The 21861-nt window shown below is 38.7% G+C and overlaps 1 protein-coding gene across 1 annotated transcript in view; it reads right to left on the bottom strand.

The window, feature by feature from the left end:
- Positions 1–21861, bottom strand: part of MYO5A (myosin VA) — a 201027-nt gene that overhangs the window by 78760 nt on the left and 100406 nt on the right. The window contains exons 9-13 of the mRNA XM_059056163.2: positions 20029–20135; positions 7510–7775; positions 6800–6881; positions 2956–3096; positions 845–970 (exon numbers count right to left, since the gene is read on the bottom strand). Coding sequence (XP_058912146.1) covers positions 845–970; positions 2956–3096; positions 6800–6881; positions 7510–7775; positions 20029–20135 — 722 coding nt within the window. The remainder of the gene's footprint in view (positions 1–844; positions 971–2955; positions 3097–6799; positions 6882–7509; positions 7776–20028; positions 20136–21861) is intronic.

Here is a 21861-nt window from a genome sequence, read left to right as displayed (position 1 = left end):
AAGCGGCAATGATGGATGTCGATGGAGGCTGGGTAAACACTGTATGATCTGGTAAGTAGAACTACATGAGAATGGACTCTCCCTGCTTCTAGAAGACTTCAGCCATCGACCACTCAGGGTCCCCAGCCTGTACCACAAAGCCCTTAGGCTTCCCTGAAGCCATTCAAGGTCTCCAGCTAGGAGTAGGACAGACTCGGAAAACCCTCAGTTCCTAAAGGGGACCATGGGAAGCTTACCAGAAGGCTACCACAACCTCCTGGAAATATAAACTAGTGTCATAGCTCCAGATTTTCTGAGTAGACTACAGAACCTGTGAAGCAGCAAGTCTGCACGCCTCATTAGTAGGGACTCACTGAATCAATCACAGAGGGTGAGAACGTCCACAGTTTCTATTCTGAAACCATTGGGTTTCAGAACCCAGAATCTTTTAGCAGAATCTGAGGCAGCAATCTATAATCAAACATATTAACATTTCTACATTGAAATATATAAATATCCAGCCTAACTGGGATAAATAAAGACTATAAATAACCTCATGTTAGTTCAGGTCAAAAAATCAGGCTTAGCCACTAAATGAATTATGAAAAGACATGGATTTCAGAGTTTCTTGGATTTCAGAATTATAGATAGAGGAACTGTAAACATATATTTATTTCTTAATATAATTCCATTTAGGTTAAAGAAAGAGAAAACCAATAAGCCAACACTTAAGCTTATTTTTCCTAAACGGAGCTAAAGAATGCAAGCTCAGCAAAGAAAAAAATGCTATCTATTGACTATTGATTTTTTTTTTCCTCTTTGAACTTAAGTATTTAAAAGAAAAGAGATAATAAAACTTCCTTACTTTGTCAGCAAAATGCTGGATGATGAAAGCTTTGTTTGATAGACGGGGCTTCTCAAAGAGCGCACATTTGTTCAAATGTGTGTTGTACAATTTTTGGGCCCAAGTGTCATCTGTGCCTTTAGGCATCTACATTCAGGGGAAAAAAAAGAAAGAAAACAAGGTGAATATTGTTATGAGACGCTTCTGATGCATCAACCAAGAGACCATGTTTTGGCTTTCCTAACAACTTTGACATCCAGTTTAGGAACTCATTACTTCCACATTTCTCTCTTAGAGGCCCCAAACCAATGACTAATGAAAAGCAATGACTGAGACCTTCAGCAACTCAACCTGCCTATACCAGAGGTCATCAAATAAATATTCGATATGCTTTTATAGCAACAAAAGCCTCACAAATGAAAGATGAAATATCATGACTATCATGTATTTTAAAAAATTTGTTAAATAAAAATAACATTTGCACACAGTGGGCCATTTATATAATTCAGAAAGGTATAAAATAGAGAATAGTCTTCTCTCACCATTTCCACCAATTTCTTTATCTTTCTGTCTTTAAAGGCATGGACACAAATAGGATCATTCTATAAACTTCTTGCATTTTTTTTCTTCTTAACAGTAGCATTCTTGTATTTATGGCCACTAGGTTGTTACTGATTTTTTGTTATTATGAAAACTGCCACAACGGCTCCTTTTACACAAAAACCTTGGATACTTTTGTAAGTATATTCATAGGGTAAATTCTCAGCAGTTCCACGGCTGGGTCAAAAGGTATGTGTACTTAAAATCTTCACAAATACTGTCAAATTTCCTCAAAAATATATTGTACTAACTCATGCCCTTCATCAAGAGTATATATCTGGGGGACTTCCCCGGAGGTCCAGTGGTTAAGACTTTGCCTTCCAATGTAGGGGGTGCGGGTTCGATCCCTGGTTGGGGAGCTAAGATTCCACATGACTTGTGGCCAAAAAATCAAAACATAAAACAGAAGCAATACTGTAACAAATTCAATAAAGACTTTAAAAATGGTCCACATCAAAAAAACCATTAAAAAATATCAATTTGGTATTATCAAATTTAAACTCATTTGATAGGTGAAAAGCAGTATCCCATTTTTGTTTTGATTTACATTTTATTTAATTTCAAGCAAGGCTGAGCACCTTTACATGCATTCTTTTTGTTTACTGAAGTATAGTTGACGTATAATATTAGTTTCAGTACAATATAGTGCTTCAATATTTTTATAGTTTATACTCCATGTGAAGTTATTATAAAATATTGGCTATATTCCCTGAGCTGTACATAACATCCTTGTATCTCTTGTTTATCTTATAGCTAGTGGTTTGTTCCTCTTAATCCCGCCTTCACCTATCTTGCCCTTCCCCCTAACCATCTTCACAATGGTAACCACTAGTTTGTTCTCTAGTATCTGTGAGGCTCTTTTTGTTTTGTTACACTCATTTGTTTGTTTTATTTTTTAGATTCTACATATACGTGAAAAGATACAGTATTTGTCTTTGCATTCTTAATGTTGCAGGAAATCTGGATGCTTAGGAGGATCAACCTACATTAAGTTGTAATTTATGGCATATAAATTAAAGAGCAACTAAGAAAAAGGATAGGTTATGTGTCTAGGATAACTCAGCAGTAAAGCTGGGGATCTGATATATTTTCCACATGCTGCATCTTCAAATATTAAAGCTAAAACTCCCTCTCTACCATAAATATCAGTACTAAAGAACAACTAGTCAATTTTAAAATTATGGATATTTAGAACTGTTATTCAAAATGCCTTTTGTACAATTTCTTGCATTTCTTTAACTATATCACACCACTGAACAGAAAGTACCAAATATAAGCATATCATAACAAAAGTGGCTAAAATTGGTAGTAGTTGTATCTAATGCCAATGAGAAGGGAGATTCTCCTAGTTTCACATGTATTTTGAACTCTGTGGGTCTAGTGACCCTTCAGAATGCAAGTTAGGGTGACCTCCACTTCTTGACACCATGGCACCTTATGGTATACTAGTGAATCTCTGCTTAAACCCATTTACCATTTGACCTTGATGTATCAATTTTCATATACTAAGTACATCAGAAAATCATACTTACCTTGCATTCCTCATCCAGCAAATCTAGAATGCCCAGTTTAGATTCTATAAGATTAATGCAAGGCTGATTATCATAAAAATCTATGAGTGTCCATGGAATTTGTTCTTTCATATATTCCTCTTGTTCTAATTTGAAGACATGCTGAAATGAAAAAGAAAAAACTGGCATTACTGCATATTGTCATAAATAATGTTAGTCAAGAGACATTTATAAAAGGATACCAACATAATTTGAGATAGTCAATGGCTTCTAGCAACAATCTTGGAGAAGCATGATTTACATGCAGAGAACAAAATAAGAAAGCAAATATAAACCACAGACAGTAAAACCTCAGCAATAAAGGATTTTCGGCAAACAAGAAAATCTAAGTATGTGAATACTTAAATAGCTGATAAATATGGCAGTCTTTTTGATATATATCCCAAACTTCACTATATACTTTTTGGTCCCTTAAATTATTGCACAGTGTTGCTGCCCATATGGGCACAGAAATGCCTTAGCTGGCCTTGAACAAACTATGCAGAGAGGATGCCCTCCAGACTACTGAAACATTCTGGGTGATGCTTACAGCATAACAAAGTAATTCTCTTAAGGGACTGTGGTGTTGAAGTTCATGTGCCTCAGAATTAGATTAACAGTTGGTCTTTTGTGTCTGCCTTGATTATCCTCCACAGTCAGGGAATCTATGGCTCACTTTTCTGGCTTCTACATCCAAATCTGCAAGCAGCTGCAACCACTATGAATCCATTGCTATTTCTGCTAAATGCTTCTCATCTCCATTGAGAAGGAATGGCTGAAGCATTTAGCAGAAATATGTATTGACTGCCTATCCTATGCCAGTCACTGCATACCACTAGCAAAATAGACATGGGCTCTGCCCTCATGGACTTTGAAGACTAGTGGGAGAAACAGAAATCAAGTAATCACAAGAAATATAATTACAAACTGTAATAATGTTCCAGAGGAAAATAATGGCGAGCCATGAGAGCAGGAGTCCTTATCCAGTTTGGATACAGGGTGGCGAGGGAAGGCTTCCTTGAGGAAGGGCTGTGTGATCTGAGTTCTTCAGTGAAAGGTAGTTAAGTTGGTCCAGGAGGGAAGGGCAATCTAACCACTGCTGCAGCTCCTGCTTCAAGCTCCACAGCCAATGAAGCCAACCCATAAATTCTAGTCTCTACAGATGCTAATGACCTCTACTCATTTGTTCTTGGAGGGTTCTGCTTTCTTTCTTGTCTCCTTTGTCATCTTGGTTCATCTCACACATCTTGCAACCTTTCTGGGAAGATAAGCCCTCTGCGGCTATTACCAGACAACATGTATTTCCTAGAACCCAAAACCCCATGAAACTTAGGGGTTACCAAAATTTCTGATGCTTTACTCTCCCCACGCATCTGGAATTTTTCCACTTTATTCTACACTTATTATAATGCTGCTCTTGGCTCATTTACAGCATTTATTGTCTAGCAGCTGCAAAAGCTTTAGTTAAAAACAACAACAACAACCAAACCTGTCATCCATATAAATATTTATGTCATGTTAATTAGAAAGCAAATTTCTTCTGTTTTTTTGATTAATGAGAAGGCAAGTAGGGCACCGTGTGTCAGCTAGATGCCCTGCCTGATGGTACCAATAATTTCCAAAACAATGAGCCCTATCTTTTAAAAAATTCATTAACTTACATGCAGTGCAGTTTCCACATTGACAGCAAAAACACTGCTCCAAACTTTAGAGCCTGTTTCTCATACAAGTCTCTATGTTTAGTTTGGCAAAATCCATGGGGCCTCAAAAATTTTCGATTCTCAACTGCCAAAATGACAGGTGGGCATGAGGTTCAATATGGAAAGAGATCCTTGGTGGATAAGGTAATGCCTCCAAGCACTAAACCTGCCAATCACCATGCTTTTCCTGCCCACTGCCCTACCCACAGCCCCTGCTGAGGGCGCAGCCCTAAGTACCAAAGTCTTTACTGTGAGACCCCGTGCTCCTAGTCACAGCTAGTCAAGTGCCCGAGATCTCTGATGAATGGATGAACTGGGTTAATCAAATTCTCTTTCTCCGGTATAAGAACTAGGAAACAGGCAATTAACAGTGGAAGCTGATGCTGAAAGAACTCAAGATGAATGAGAGTTAAACAAGTTAAGAGGATGGGAGCATTCCAACCACTGCTTGGTTCACAGGAAGTGTGAGGTGAGTGAGGAAGCAGAAACCTTGACAAAATATATACAGAACAGAAGAAAAAATATATGCCATCTGATAAGAGTGAGTGGAGCAGTTGTGCAGAGAGAGGCTAAGATGCAGTGTGTGTGTGTGTGAGTGAGTGAGAGAGAGAGAGAGAGGAGAAACAGATGGATAGAGACAGAAAGAGGGAAAGAGAAAGGAGAGAGTCAGAAACACACATGCAGAGATATGAGGTCCTTGAGAAATAAACAAATTAGCCAGTCCTTAATAAGGCTGGCCCTGGTTCCTTATACTTCCAGTCAGCTTGTGCCAAAATATACTGGGAAAGAACAGAAGGCTGTGCCATTGATTAAAATATTGAGAAACTCAGGAAAACCTTGAGAAAAAATAAAGCTCAATTTAGTCTCTGATAGGTTTTGTTTTGTTTTTTTGCGGTATGCAGGCCTCTCACTGTTGTGGCCTCTCCCGTCAAGGAGCACAGGCTCTGGACGCGCAGGCTCAGTGGCCACGGCTCACAGGCCCAGCCGCTCCGCGGCATGTATGATCTTCCCAGACTGGGGTGCGAACCCGTGTCCCCTGCATCGGCAGGCGGACTCTCAACCACTGCGCCACCAGGGATACCCTCTGATAGGTTTTTATTAGTGTTCCTTATGCAGAGATGCAAAATATACCAGTCATATTTTTGTAGAAACAGTCATAAGCCTAAGATTTTAAGATCACCTCTACATTATTTCACTGTACTAAGTAGATTAATTTGCTAAATAAAGGTGGTCCAAATTTTTATCAAAGTACATGCAATATTTTTTGAAAATCAAATAGTTTAAAGGTTTTATGATGACAAGTAACAATCCCTTATCCTATCCCTCCCTCCCCAACCCCAGTCTCATTCCCTGCAAGTGACCATTTTTAACTCCCTCAGCTATTTCTTCTGACATTTACCTCTAAAGAATATGTTTACCAGCTATTTTTTTTGGGGGGGGGTATGCAGGCCTCTCACTGTTGTGACCTCTCCCGTTGCGGAGCACAGGCTCCGGATGCCCAGGCCCAGCGGCCATGGCTCACAGGCCCAGCCGCTCCGCGGCATGTGGGATCTTCCCGGACCGGGGCACGAACCCGCGTCCCCTGCATCGGTAGGCGGACTCCCAACCACTGCGCCACCAGGGAAGCCCCCAGCTATTATTTTATTTATTCATTTGAAACATTATCTATTGATTTCTTGATATATATGTAGAAAAGAGAATATGTCCTGGCTTTCTTGTTCTGACCTCTTGCTAATACAGCAAGTAAGAGTTAAGATAGTCATAACTCCACATATAGTTAGCCTCAGGAAGGGCCAACTAAAGGATATCCTGGGGATCAAAGTTTTACACCCCCTATATTACTACTTAACACACTTTCAGCTTCCCTCTCTCAATTTATTTGGACCAAGTTTTCACTATTCTCAAACAGCAATCCAAGGATGACCTTGAATCCAATCTGGACCATAAACATCTTTCCAAGGTTGCAGCATTTACTAATCCTAAGCTCCTCAGCAGTTTAGCTGTTTTAAACCATAGATAATAATTGCAATTCACAACTTCATTTCTGGAACCAAACTTTAAACACATACTAGGAATTCAAGAGAATAATTTTTGGTAGAATATTATTCAAGCAAGAAAATTCTTACCATATTGAATTGTTGCTGTAGTTTTTCATTTGCATAATTTATGCAGAACTGTTCAAAACTATTTATCTCAAATGTTTCAAATCTGTAAAACCAAAAGTAACATGGGAAGAGGAGAAAAAGGAAGAAATAACTTTAAAAAATGTTTAAAATGTCCAAATCAGAAAGAAAGAAATAGGAAATTCCCCAACATTGTGAAACTTTCTTAACACATCAGTGAAGATAAATAAGGTTTTGTAACTCAGTAACATGAAATATGTACCCAGCAGATAAGCATCAGCCAGGTGGCAGCGAGATTTTTTAAAGGCTGCAGCCTACGGACATGTCTAACAGTATATACTCTGGACGGCATATTCATCCTCAAGTAGGGAACAATCAGAATTACGATAAAGCCATTGCTCTTGTCAGGTCAGAGATGCACAGTGTCTATATACACATAGAAAGGAATGGGGAATAGAAATTTCATACACTCTTTTGAAAAACTGAACCAGATAATGAAAAAGTCATCGTAAAGCGCAAATATACAGGAAGGGTTTTAACATTAAAGAAAGGTACCCAGAGAAGGCAAACTAGCAAATGAAATTAGACTTTTAAAAATTATCTTCTAATTTTCCCTTCTCCTCACCAGTAGGAAACATAATCAAATACCCACTTAGAGTTACTAGATAGTCTCTAGAAAGAAATGCTCAGACCACTAAGCCAAATACACTTACCCATAAATGTCCAGCACACCGATAAAAGAGTGCTGTTTGACAGCAGAATGGAGAACTTGATTGACATGATCTACAATCCAGTTAAAGAGCTTGGCATAGATGTGCTTGGCCAATGCATCGCGGGCATTCGTGGCCTGCAGCTTGGAGATGGGCTTGATGTATGTCTCCGTGGCAGTAGCCAGCTTCCGATGGCAGAGCCAGTGACACATCTCCTCAAAGTCCACAGCCATGAGGTCACAGAAGATGCTGAGAGGTTCATGCTTGGGCTGCCAAAAGAGAATGGGTTATCTCCTAGGACCAGATCAATTAAGCAAAAATTTACTAAAAAATACTAACAAAGAGATAACAATTAAAACCCAGCAATTTCTTTGTTATAACAAACACCAAGATCACCTGAAGCTGATCAGTTATAATCACAATCATCCATCAAACCAGCATCTAGGCAGGATTTTGTAATCTCTTCTAGGGCTCATTTAAAAAATTACCTCTTCCTTTGTTTCCTGAGAGTACTTGTTTGGATCTCTCTTTAGGCACATTCATTCATTCAGTCAGTCATAAAATGAGTCAGCTTGTCTACAAATGTTTACTGAGTGTCTATTATATGCCAGCAAACAAAAACAGACATGTACCCTGTCCTCCTAGAACTTACAGTCACTAGGGGAAATAGGTGTTAACTAAATGATTGCTCCCTAAAATTAAAATTACTACAAAGGAGGACACTATACTAAGATGTCATGTGAAAGGAGAATGCCCTATTGAGGGAGGCAAGAGACGGGGCCTTGAGAAATGGAGTTGAGATCTGAAGGATGAGAAGGTGTTAACTTGGTGAAAGGGTCTTCCAAGCTGAGGGTACATCTGGTATAAAAGTCCTGTGGTGGGAGGGAAACCAGAGACGTGAGGGATTGAAGCTGAGTGAGGGAGAAAATGTATGAGATGAAGCCAGAGGCTATACTATGGCTGGTCTTTCCACTAAGAGCAATGGGGGCCCATGGGGGGTGGGGTACTTAAGGGTTATAAACAGTTAACCTGACAGTTATTTGTGTGACTTCTTAGACTAGAATCTCTAATCTAAGCATCCACTGTATCACCTACAGGGATCCTGTATCCCCTACAGCTGTCTTCCATAGGCTTTGCATGAGTAGGGATTCAATAAACACTTTTTAAATTTAACCCATGTTAGTGCATTATATTTTTCAACATCTTCACTCACACATTTCAAATGCATCTGATAACATTCCAGGGGAATAGGTAGGGTGAACACTCTTATCTCTAATTTACAAATGAGGAAATAAGATCCAAGAGAATAGTTTGTTGAAAAACACACAACCAGGGACTTCCCTGGTGTTCCAGTGGCTAAGGCTCCATGCTCCCAATGCAGGAGGCTCAGATTTGATCCCTAGTCAGGGAACTAGACCCCACATGCAGCAACTAGGAGTTCGCATGCCACAAGTACAGATCCCAAATGCCACAACTAAGACCCGGCACAGCCAAATAAATAAATAAATATTTTTTTAAAAATCACACAACAAGTTTATGTCAGAATTGCCATTAGAACCTTGGTCTCCTGACATCCTCATCCGCTGAACCTTCCCACTGAAGCAATCCCTTCCTTCTTTCATCTTCCCTCCTCCCAAGTAATCACTTCAGATACAAATCAGCAGCATTACCAACAACATGGATCAACTCCGTTAAATAAGCAGCTTATTTCATTCATTTATATATATGAATGGTATGACATCATTTAGAAGTGGATCAGCACTCTCTAAACATTCTATTTGAAAGGCGTTAACACATTATTCTATTAGATTAACGTTGTTAACTGTTTTGTTCAAATTTTCTATAACCTAACTAATTTTTGGACTTCTTTACCTATGAATAATTTAGAGAAGTCAGTAATATCCCACTATGATAGACCTGTCTATTTTTTTAACATCTTTATTAGAGTATAATTGCTTTACAATGGTGTGTCAGTTTCTGCTTTATAATAAAGTGAATCAGTTATACATATACATATGTCTCCAAATCTCTTCCCTCTTGCATCTCTCTCCACCCCACCCTCGCCATTCCCACCCCTCTAGGTAGTCACAAAGCACCGAACTGATCTCCCTGTGCTATGTGGGGATGTGGCATATATACACAATGGAATATTACTCAGCCATAAAAAGGAACTAAACTGAGTTATTTGTAGTGAGGTGGATGGACCTAGAGACTGTCATACAGAGTGAAGTAAGTCAGAAAGAGAAAAACAAATACCGTATGCTAACACATATACATGGAATCTAAAAAAAAAAAAAAGAAAGAAAGAAATTGATCAGAAAAACCTAGGAGCAAGATGGGAATAAAGATGCAGACCTACTAGAGAATGGACTTGAGGATATGGGGAGGGGGAAGGGTAAGCTGGGACAAAGTGAGAGAGTGACGTGGAAATATATACTCTACCAAACGTAAAATAGATAGGTAGTGGGAAGCAGCCGCATAGCACAGGGAGATCATCTCAGTGCTTTGTGACCACCTAGAGGGGTGGGGTAGGGAGGGTGGGAGGGAGGGAGATGCAAGAGGGAAGAGATATGGGGACATATGTATATGTATAACTGATTCACTTTGTTATAAGGCAGAAACTGACACACGATTGTAAAGCAATTATACTCTAATAAAGATGTTAAAAAATATATTAAAAAATAATGATAGTGAAGATGATCCAGGATCTCAGAAAAAGAATGGAGGCAAAGATCGAGAAGATGCAAGAAGTGTTTAACAAAGACCTAGAAGAATTAAAGAACAAACAAAGAGAGATGAACAATACAATAACTGAATTGAAAACTACATTAGAAGGAATAAATAGAAGAATAACTGAGGCAGAAGAACAGGTAAGTGACCTGGAAGAGAGAATGGTGGAATTCACTGCTGCAGAAGAGAATCAAGAAAAAAGAATGAAAAGAAATGAAGTCAGCCTAAGAGACCTCTGGGACAACATTAAATGCAACAACATTCGCATTATAGAGGTCCCAAAAGGGGAAGCGGGAGAGAAAGGACTCGAGAAAATATTTGAAGAGATTATGGTTCAAACTTCCCTAACATGGGAAAGGAAATAGCCACCCAAGTCCAGGAAGCACAGAGAGTCCCATACAGGATAAACCCAAGGAGAAACATGCCTAGACACATAGTAATCAAATTGGCAAAAATTAAAGACAAAGAAAAATTATTGAAAGCAGCAAGCAAGGGAAAAACGACAAGTAACATACAAGGGGACTCCCATGAGGTTAACAGCTGATTTCTCAGCAGAAACTCTACAAGCCAGAAGGGAGTGGCATGACATGTTTAAAGTGATGGAAGGGAAGAAACTACAACCAAGATTACTCTACCCGGCAAGGATCTCATTCAGATTTGATGGAGAAGTCAAAAGCTTTACAGACAAGCAAAAGCTAAGAGAATTCAGCAACCACCAAACCAGCTCTACAACAAATGCTAAAGGAACTTCTCTAAGTGGGAAACACAAGAGAAGAAAAGGACCTACAAAAACAAACCCAGAACAATTAAGAAAATGGTCATAGGAACATACATATCAATAATTACCTTAAACGTGAATGAATTAAATGCTCCAACCAAAAGACAGAGGGTCGCTGAATGAATACAAAAACAAGATCCATTTATATGCTGTCTACAAAAGACCCACTTCAGACCTAGGAACACATACAGACTGAAAGTTAGGAGATGGAAAAAGATATTCCATGCAAATGGAAATCAAAAGAAAGCTGGAGTAGCAATATTCATATCAGATAAAACAGACTTTAAAATAAAGAATGGGAAGGACACTACATAATGATCAAGGAATCAATCCAAGAAGATATAACAATTATAAATATATACGGACCCAACATAGGAACACCTCAATACATAAGGCAACTGCTAACAGCTATAAAAGAGGAAATCGACAGTAATACAATAATAGTGGGGGACGTTAACACCTCACTTACACCAATGGACAGATCATGAAAACAGAAGATTAATAAGGAAACAGAAGCTTTAAATGACACAATAGACCAGATAGATTTAATCGATATTTATAGGACATTCCATCCAAAAACAGCAGATTACACTTTCTTTGCAAGTGCGCATGGAATATTCTCCAGGATTGATCACATCTAGGGTCACAAGTCAAGCCTCAGTAAATTTAAGAACACTGAAATTGTATCAAGCATCTTTTCTGACCACGACGCTATGAGATTAGAAATCAATTACAGGGAAAAGAATATCAAAAAACAAACACATGGAGGCTAAACAATACTTTACTAAATAACCAAGAGATCACTGAGGAAATAAAAAAATACCTAGAGACAAATGACAATGAAAACATGATGATCCAAAACCTATGGGATGCAGCAAAAGCAGTTCTAAGAGGGAAGTTTATAGCAATACAATCCTACCTCTAGAAACAACAAACATCTCAAATAAACAATCTAACCTTACACCTAAAGGAACTAGAGAAAGAAGAACAACCAAAACCCAGTTATTAGAAGGAAAGAAATCATAAAGATCAGAGCAGAAATAAATGAAATAGAAACAAAGAAAACAATAGCAAAGATCAATAAAACTAAAAGATGGTTCTTTGAGAAGATAAACAAAATTGAAAAACCATTAGCCAGACTCATCAAGAAAAAGAAGGAGAGTACTCAAATCATTAAAATTAGAAATGAAAAAGGAGAAGTTACAACATACACCACAGAAATACAAAGCATCCTAAGAGACTACTACAAGCAACTCTATGCCAATAAAATGGACAACCTGGAAGAAACGGACAAATTCTTAGAGAGGTATAACCTCCCAAGACTGAACCAGGAAGAAATAGAAAATATGAACAGACCAATCACAAGTAATGAAATTGAAACTGTGATTAAAAATCTTCCAACAAACAAAAGTCCAGGACCAGATGGTTTCACAGGTGAATTCTATCAAATATTTAGAGAAGAGCTAACACCCATCCTTTTCAAACTTTTCCAAAAAATTGCAGAGGAAGGAACACTCCAAAACTCATTCTATGAGACCACCATCACCCTGATACCAAAACCAGACAAATACTACAAAAAAAGGAAATTACAAACCAATATCACTGATGAATATAGATGCAAAAATCCTCAACAAAATGCTAGCAAACAGAATCCAACAACGCATTAAAAGAATCATACACCATGATCAAGTGGGATTTATCCCAGGGATGCAAGGATTCTTCAATATATGCAAATTAACCAATGTGATACACCATATTAACAAATTGAAGAAGAAAAACCATATGATCATCTCAATAGATGCAGAAAAAGCTTTTGACAAAATTCAACACCCATTTATGATAAAAACTCTCCAGAAAGTGGGCATAGAGGGAAATTACCTCAACATAATAAAGGCCACATACAACAAACCCACAACAAACATCATTCTCAATGGTGAAAAACTGAAAGCATTTCCTGTCAGATCAGGAACAAGACAAGGATGTCCACTCTCACCACTATTATTCAACATAGTTTTGGAAGTCCTAGCCACAGCAATCAGAGAAGAGAAAGAAATAAAAGGAATACAAACTGGAAAAGAAGAAGTAAAACTGTCACTGTTTGCAGATGACATGATACTATATGTAGAGAAAAAGATGCCTCCAGAAAACTACTAGAGCTAATCAATGAATTTGGTAAAGTTGCAGGATACAAAATTAATGCACAGAAATCTCTTGCATTCCTATACACTAATGATGAAAAATCTGAAAGAGAAATTAAGGAAACATTCCCATTTGCAAAAAAAAGTATAGAATACCTAGGAATAAACCTCCCTAGGGAGACAAAAGACCTGTATGCAGAAAATTATAAGACACTGATGAAAGAAATTAAAGATGACACCATCAGATGGAGAGATATACCATGTTCTTTGATTGGAAGAATCAATATTGTGAAAATGACTATACTACCCAAAGCGATCTACAGATTCAGTGCAATCCCCATCAAATTACCATTGGCATTTTTTTTGTTTTTGGTGGTATGTGGGCCTCTCACTGTTGTGGCCTCTCCCATTGCGGAGCACAGGCTCTGGACGCACAGGCTCAGCGGCCACGGCTCACGGGCCTAGCCGCTCCGCAGCATGTGGGATCTTCCCAGACCAGGGCACGAACCCGTGTCCCCTGCATTGGCAGGCGGACTCTCAACCACTGTGCCACTAGGAAAGCCACCAATGGCATTTTTTACAGAACTAGAACAAAAAATCTTAAAATTTGTACAGAGACACAAAGGACCCCGAATAGCCAAAGCGGTCTTGAGGGAAAAAAACAGAGCTGGAGGAATCAGGCTCCTGGACTTCAGACTATATGACAAAGCTACAGTAATCTAGACAATATGGTACTGGCACAAAAACAGAAATATAGATCAATGGAACAGGATAGAAAGCCCAGAGATAAACCCATGAACCTATGGTCAACTAATCTATGACAAAGGAGGTAAGGCTGTACAATGGAGAAAAGACAGCCTCTTCATTAAGTGGTGCTGGGAGAAATGGACAGCTACATGTAAAATAATGTAATTAGAACACTCCCTAACACCATACACAAAAATGAACTCAAAATGGATTAGAGACCTAAATTTAAGACCGGACACTATAAACTCTTAGAGGAAAACATAGGAAGAACACTCTTTGACATAAATCACAGCAAGATCTTTTTTGGACCACCTCCTAGAGTAATGGAAACAAAACCAAAAATAAACAAATGGGATCAAATGAAACTTAAAAGTTTTTGCACAGCAAAGGAAACTACAAACAAGATGAAAAGACAACCCTCAGAATGGGAGAAAATATTTGCACACGAATCAACGGAGACAGGATTAATCTAAAAAATATATAAACAGCTCATGCAGCTCAATATTAAAAAAATAAACAACCCGGGCTTTGCTGGTGTTGCAGGGGTTGAGAATCTGCCTGCCAATGCAAGGGACACGGGTTCGAGCCCTGGTCTGGAAAGATCCCACATGCAGTGGAGCAACTGGGCCCATGAGCCACAACTACTGAGCCTGCACGTCTGGGGCCTGTGCTCCACAATAAGAGAGGCCGCGATAGCGAGAGGCCCGTCACCACGATGAAGAGTGGCCTCCGCTTGCCACAACTAGAGAAAGCCCTTGCACAGAAATGAAAACCCAACACAGCCTAAATAAATAAATACATACATACATACATAAACAACCCAATCCAAAAGTGGGGAGAAGACCTAAATAGACATTTCTCCAAAGAAGACAAACAGATGGCCAAGAAGCACATGAAAAGCTGCTCAACATCACTAATTATTAGAGAAATGCAAATCAAATCTACAATGAGGTATCACCTCACACCAGTTAGAATGGGCATCATCAGAAAATCTACAAACAACAAATGCTGGAGAGGGTGTGGAGAAAAGGGAACCCTCTTGCACTGTTGGTGGGAATGTAAATTGATACAGCTACAATGGAGTACAGTATGGAGGTTCCTTAAAAAACTAAAAATAGAATTACCATATGGCCCAGCAATCCCACTACTGGGCATACACCCTGAGAAAACCATAATTCAAAAAGACACATGTACCCCAATGTTCATTGCAGCACTATTTACAATATCCAGGACATGGAAGCAACCTAAATGCCCATCGACAGATGAATGGATAAAGAAGTTGTGGTACATATATACAATGGAATATTACTCAGCCATAAAAAGGAACGAAATTGGGTCATTTGTAGAGACGTGTATGGATCTAGAGACTGTCATACAGAGTGAAGTAAGTCAGAAGAGAAAAACAAATATCATATATTAATGCATATCTGTGGAACCTAAAAAAATGGTACAGATGAACCAATTTCTAAGGCAGAAATTGAGACACAGATGCAGAGAACAAATGCATGGACACCAAGGGGGCAAAGTGGCAGGGGCGGGTGGTGGTGGTGTGATGAATTGGGAGATTGAGATTGACATTTATACACTGATATGTATAAAATGGATGACTAATAAGAACCTGCTGTATAAAAAAATAAATAAAATTTAAAAAAAAAAACCCATAGTGACTCTATCTCCAGTATAGCTTTTGGCCTCAAAGTCTGTTTTGTCCAGGATCAATATAGGTCTGCGTTTTTTTCTAGCTATTATGGTGTGTGTTTTCTAAACCTTTTACTTTCGAACTATCTGTACCTTTATGTTTTAGGAATGTGTCTTTCAAAAGTACATACCTGAATTCTAAAACCAGTCTGACAATCCATATTAGCTGAAACATTGGTTCACTTGTAATTATTTCTACCTTATTTTGTGCCTTTACTTGTCCCACCTTTTCTAAAATTTTCTCTACCTCTCTTGCTATGTTTGGATTATTTTTTTCAGTTAATTTTTCTCTCTACTAGTTTGAAAGGTTTACCTTCTGTTTCTATTTTTATGATAGAAGCATTAAGTTACATTAGTTAACTTAGTGTAATTAACTAACACGAACTCCAAACATTCCACCCCAATCTATAAGCTTTGTTATCCAGTATTTTAGTTCCATCTTTTTTGGGGGGAAGGAAGGGCTGGTGATTCACTTTATTTTTTTAAAACTTTTTATTTTGAACTAATTTCAGACTAACAGAAAAGTTGCAAGAAGAGTACTAAGAATTCCCTTCACCCAGATTCCCTAAATATTAATATTTTACGGAGTTTGCTTGTATCATTCTCTTTCTTTCTCACTCTTTCACGTACATATACATACATGTTATTTTTTCAGAACCTTTTGAGAGCATGTTACAAACCTGATGCTCTTTTGGTTCTAAATATTTTACTGTTCATTTCCTAAAATCCAAAGACATTATCTTATATAACTATAGTATAGTGATTAAAATCAGGAAATTAGCAATGATACAACCCTATTACCTCGCCTGCAGATCTAATTCAAATTTTGCTGATTGACCTAATAATGTCCTCTGAGGGTGGGCTGGGGGAGCCCACATTTCTATGGTCCAGGATCCAATCTAGGTTTATACATTGAATTTAGTCATCTTGTTTTATTAATCACCTTTAATTTGAGTAGCTCTTCACTCTTTTTTTTTTTGTCTTTTGAGAACTTAACATTTTAGAAAAATAGTATGTCTCTCAGTTTGGGTCTGTATGATGTTGCCTCAGATTTGGGCCATGCTTTTTCGCAGGAATGCTAGAGAAGTGATGTGGCACCCTCCTCAGAGGGCTGCATCAGAACTCGTGTGATGCTGACTGGTTGCTTGGTTAAGGGAATATCTGCCAGGTTTCTCCATTACCTTTCCCTCTGTAATGAATAAGTATTTTGTGGCCCAATACACTAGTCATTATTATTATTCTTTTAATTAATCAAATTTTATCTACATTTGCCCATACTTTACTAGTTTATTATTTTTTTAATTAATTAATTTATTTATGGCTGCATTGGGGTCTTCACTGCTACGTGTGGGCCCTCTCCAGTTGTGGAGAGCCGAGGCCACTCCCTGCCACGGTGCATGGGCCTCATTGTGGTGGCCTCTCCCGTTGCGGAGCATGGGCTCTAGGTGCATGGGCTTCAGTAGTTGTGGCTCATGGGCCTAGCTGCTCCACAGCATGTGGGATCTTCCCGGACCAGGGCTCAAACCTATGTCCACTGCATTGGCAGGCAGATTCTCAACCACTGCGCCACCAGGGAAGCCCTTTACTAGTTTATTGATTTACCAATTCTTCTGGAATTTTAGATCTTGTATCTGGGATCCCTTTCCTTCTGCCTAAACTATGTCTTTTAATATTTCCTTTAGTGAAGGTCTATTGGTGACAAATTCTCACAAGTTTCTATTTGTCTGAAAACACCTCTGGTTTTTTCCTCATTGTAGAAAGATATCTTTACTGGATATACAGTTCTAAGTTAGTAGTTATTTACTCTAGAACACTGATGATAGTCCACTGTTTTCTGGCTCCTATTACTGCAGTTGGGAAGTGAGCTATCAGTTTAATTGCTACTTCAAGAGTGGTATGTCTTATTTCTCTCCTGTTTTAAGATTTTTCTCTTCGCCTGTGGTAGCATTACGGTGTGCCTAGGTGTGGATTTCTTTTTATTTATCCTAACTGGGATTTTTTGGCCTTTCCAAATCTGTGGTGTAGTGTCATTTTCACAAGTTCTGAAATTTGTTAGTAATTACCTCTTCAAACATTATGTCTGCCTCATTCTCTTCTTTCTCTCCCTTAGGAATTCTCATTATATTAAAATTAGATTTTATTACTCCATCCTTCGTCTCTTTTAACTATTGTTAAGGGCTCCAGCTTGGGGGCCATCTTGCATTTTGGACCATTTCTTCACTTCTGTCTTCCAGCTCATCACTTCCCTATTCGGTTGTGTCAAACATGCTGTTAATTTCTTTCAGCATTATTAGTAGGTTTGACTCTGCTCTCTGTTGTTTCACCTAGCTCTATTTTGTTTTATCATAGGATTTGAGATTTTTGACTGTGAGCCAATATTTCTTGTAACTTTTCTTCTGGGACTCTGTTGAGTCCTGGATTGAAGGTGGATTTGCATTTGCTTCTGTCAGACATCCAGGGCACTACCAATCCAGGACCAATTTAAACCAAGTTTTGTGTATGTAGCTTTTGAGGACCATCCAGGAACTATGAAATCAGACTGGGAAGTATGTGTGAGGGTCAGTTTATTGTTATAAATTTTTAGGGAACTATGTTTTTCCCTTCTGCTTAGCTTTGAGACTTTCTTTTTCTTTGTACTCTTGGAGAGTGTGGTGAGCAAGTTCCTCATTTAGGGTCTCAGCTTTAGCCAGAAGTTTTCCTTCCTGTTCCCCTGTTTATACGAGTCCTAGGCTTTGTTTTTTTGTCTTCTGCACCCCATTTGGCTATAAAAACTGAAGCTCAACGTCACTGGGTTCAGCAAACGCCCTCCAAGTGAGTCTTAGCTTCAGGGTTCTGCTTCATTCTCTGAGTTCCTGTTTTCACTCCGTTTATAGCCTCTGAGAAGTTCTTATGTATTTATTTAAAATATTTTAAAATATAATTTATCCAGGGCTTCCCTGGTGGCGCAGTGGTTGAGAGTCAGCCTGCCGATGCAGGGGACACGGGTTCGTGTCCCAGTCTGGGAAGATCCCACATGCCGCGGAGCGGCTGGGCCCATGAGCCATGGCTGCTGGGGCTGCACGTCTGGAGCCTGTGCTCCGCAATGGGAGAGGCCACAGCAGTGAGAGGCCCGCATACTGCAAAAAATTTATATATATATATATAATTTATCCAACATGAAGCTCAATCAGAGCAACCAGTCCAAAACTGCTAGAAAAGAAAGTCTCTTTCATTTTACAGATGAGCAAACTGAGGTTCAGAAAAGCTAAGCAACTCACCCTAAAACATAGAGAGTAAATAGTAAAGTTGGGATTGAACCCAGGCAGAGACATTGAAACATGTATTTCAAAACTAAAGTCTAATTTACCCAAATTTAAGTCATATGAATTAATCTACATGTAGATTTGCAAATATCAACTTGGGTGTCGGAAGAGTGAAACATAAATCTCAAAATTGTTTCCTATTATAATCCTTGAGGAAGCAGGATGGAAAAGAATTATATTAAAACTGCCTCCATTTTAATAAAGTTAAAAATACCTAATAAGGGCTTCCCTGGTGGCACAGTGGTTGAGAGTCCGCCTGCTGATGCAGGGGACACGGGTTCGTGCCCCGGTCCGGGAAGACCCCACGTGCCGCGGAGCGGCTGGGCCCGTGAGCCATGGCCACTGAGCCTGCGCGTCCGGAGCCTGTGCTCCACAACGGGAGAGACCACAACAGTGAGAGGCCCGCGTACCACAAAAAAAAAAAAAAAAAAAAAAAACCCTAATAAATATATACTGTATATGTACGTGTGTGTAAGTGTGAGTGTGTGTATGTGTGCAATCTTTGATGGTGGTGATCAGAAAATACCACAAATCACAAATGCCCAATGAGAACAATCTGAGACTGTCAGGTTTTGTTACAGTTTAAACAAATGAACTGAATTTTAATTCTCAGTGTGTAGTTATCACTACGTGCGGAAGAATATGTAAATCATAGTGAAGACGCCCTATCTCCCCAGCCATCTAATTCTTCTTCCCAGGAGTAACCACTTTTAACAGTTTCTTCAGTAACTTTTAAACCATATTATATTTCCACAGCTGAGGAGACAAATGAACTTACCAATTCTGCTATGTGAGCCATGGGCCAAATGAGCCCTTCTCTCTAGTCTCACCAATCCAACTTTCATATCTAATATTTCCCACTGCTGTTTATACGGCTCAAACATATATCCAAGTTCTCTCCTCCCCTCCCTCTGACCCCCACCCCAATCACTGTGCACCAGGGATCTGAATCCACATTTCTTTGTTTACAATTCAAGATTCTATTCTGCATAGTGTATCTAATAATTACCTCTCTGATAGTTTCTAATGTTAGTTAATAAAGAGACTTCAAACACATTGTTTCCATAAAGAATCAACAAAACTAAAATATAAATCGACTGTCATCACAGGAAGCTTGCTCTGAACTTACAGGGATTGTGCAGCTGTCTGAATCTCGAGACATAAATCCAACATTGCCTAAGTGAAGGATGCCAGCAAGTATTCGGAAAATTCCCATCTGATAAGATTCACTAATTCCTGAAACAACAGAGTAAATGAACAAGTGATCAATTTCAGAACAGGAACTAAACAATTATAGCAGACAATTTTAAGCCCATCTTTAACTCTTAAATAATGCCAGATGTTGTACACATTATAATGTGTCATAGTTAACAACACTTTCATCTTTGTTGACATTAACACATAATACACTTTAGCATTATAGTTGAGAGCATGGGCTGTGGAATGAGACAGACCTCAGCTTGAGGCCTGGCTCTGCTCCTGACCTGCCATCTCACATGGGCAGGTAACTTCACCCTTCTATCCTTCTGTTTTCTCATTTGAGATACAGGGACAATAGGGACTATCTCAAAGGGAGTTTGTAAACATTAAATAAGAAAATGCACATAGTAAACTTAACAGACTATGTGACACATGGTAGGTGCTAAACAAACTATCACCATCACTGTCACACACTGAATTTAATTATCTCGTTAACATTATTACCTTTTTTATTGATCTCTACTCCAAATGTAAGTTGTAGCCCAGTAAGGCTTTTTAAAGTCAGATTATTTAATTACTTCTTCTAACTACAGACCAACTGTAAGTCAAAGAGACCCCAAGATTAGAAGTGCTCAGGCTGGTGTTGCACCCCAGCCTGATGAGCGAGTATCTAAACGCAGCATTAGAGCAGGACCTAAAGGATCAGGCAGGATGAGAAAGCCGGACAGCCCTTGGTATTTCACCAGCTCAGGCTTCATTTTTCAATAAGGTAAGATTTTTTTCAGAATATTACATATAAATTATATTCGAGTAAAAATAGTAAAATGATTTCCAAATATGTAACTATATACAGAGTAACTGACAGTTCATCTTACAAGGAATGTTTCTGCCATCTCCTACATTATGGCTCTTTCAAATTTGCAATTTTCTATTTACAAACAGAGTTAGCCCTGGAAGTAAAGCAGTGTTTCTCAAACTATAATATGCGTATGAATCACCAATGGATCTGGTTAAATTGCAGATTCTGGTTTAGTAGGTCTGAGTCAGGGTCTGAGATTCTAAATTTTTGCAAGCTCCATAGAGGTCCTGGACCATACTTTGATTAGCACTGCTTTTAAATTAAATTAAGTCACCTCAGGTTACCCCTCAAAGTACCAATATATGACTTTAGAATTATTCATATTCTGAAGCTTTTAAATAAATAATTCAACACTACAAGTTATATAACTACATTTCTAAAGGTCGATTTATTTATATGTAGATCCAATATTTTTTTAAATCCAGAAACAAGACAGTGACATGAGCTATTTCAGAAACAGAATAAACTACAAGTAATACAGTGTTTTGTCACCAAGCCAGCTCAACCACATTGCCAGGCCACAAAAGACACCCAAAACGAAAAAACAAACCCCCCAAAATCCTATAAAACATGAGTTTTTGTGTAGAAACCCATTTCATTTGGCTCTAGCTTTCAGATTTTGCAAAATTTTAAGTAAACAGTTCCACATCCCCTGATGCCCTCAATGTTTTTTTTTTTTTTAATAAACTTTTATTTTATTTTTGGCTGCGTTGGGTCTTTGTTGCTGCACATGGGCTTTCTCCAATTGTGGCGAGTGGGGGCTACTCCTCCTTGTGGTGTGCGGGCTTCTCATTGTGGTGGCTTCTCTTGTTGCAGAGCACGGGCTCTAGGTGTGTGGGCTTCAGTAGTTGCAGCACGCGGGTTCAGTAGTTGTGGTGCACAGCCTTAGTTGCTCCGTGGCAT

The sequence above is a fragment of the Kogia breviceps genome, chromosome 3 (genome assembly GCF_026419965.1).
Source record: "Kogia breviceps isolate mKogBre1 chromosome 3, mKogBre1 haplotype 1, whole genome shotgun sequence".
Classification (NCBI taxonomy): domain Eukaryota; kingdom Metazoa; phylum Chordata; class Mammalia; order Artiodactyla; family Physeteridae; genus Kogia; species Kogia breviceps.
Note: the sequence above shows the minus strand (reverse complement) of the source record. Positions and strands in the feature narration are given on the sequence as shown.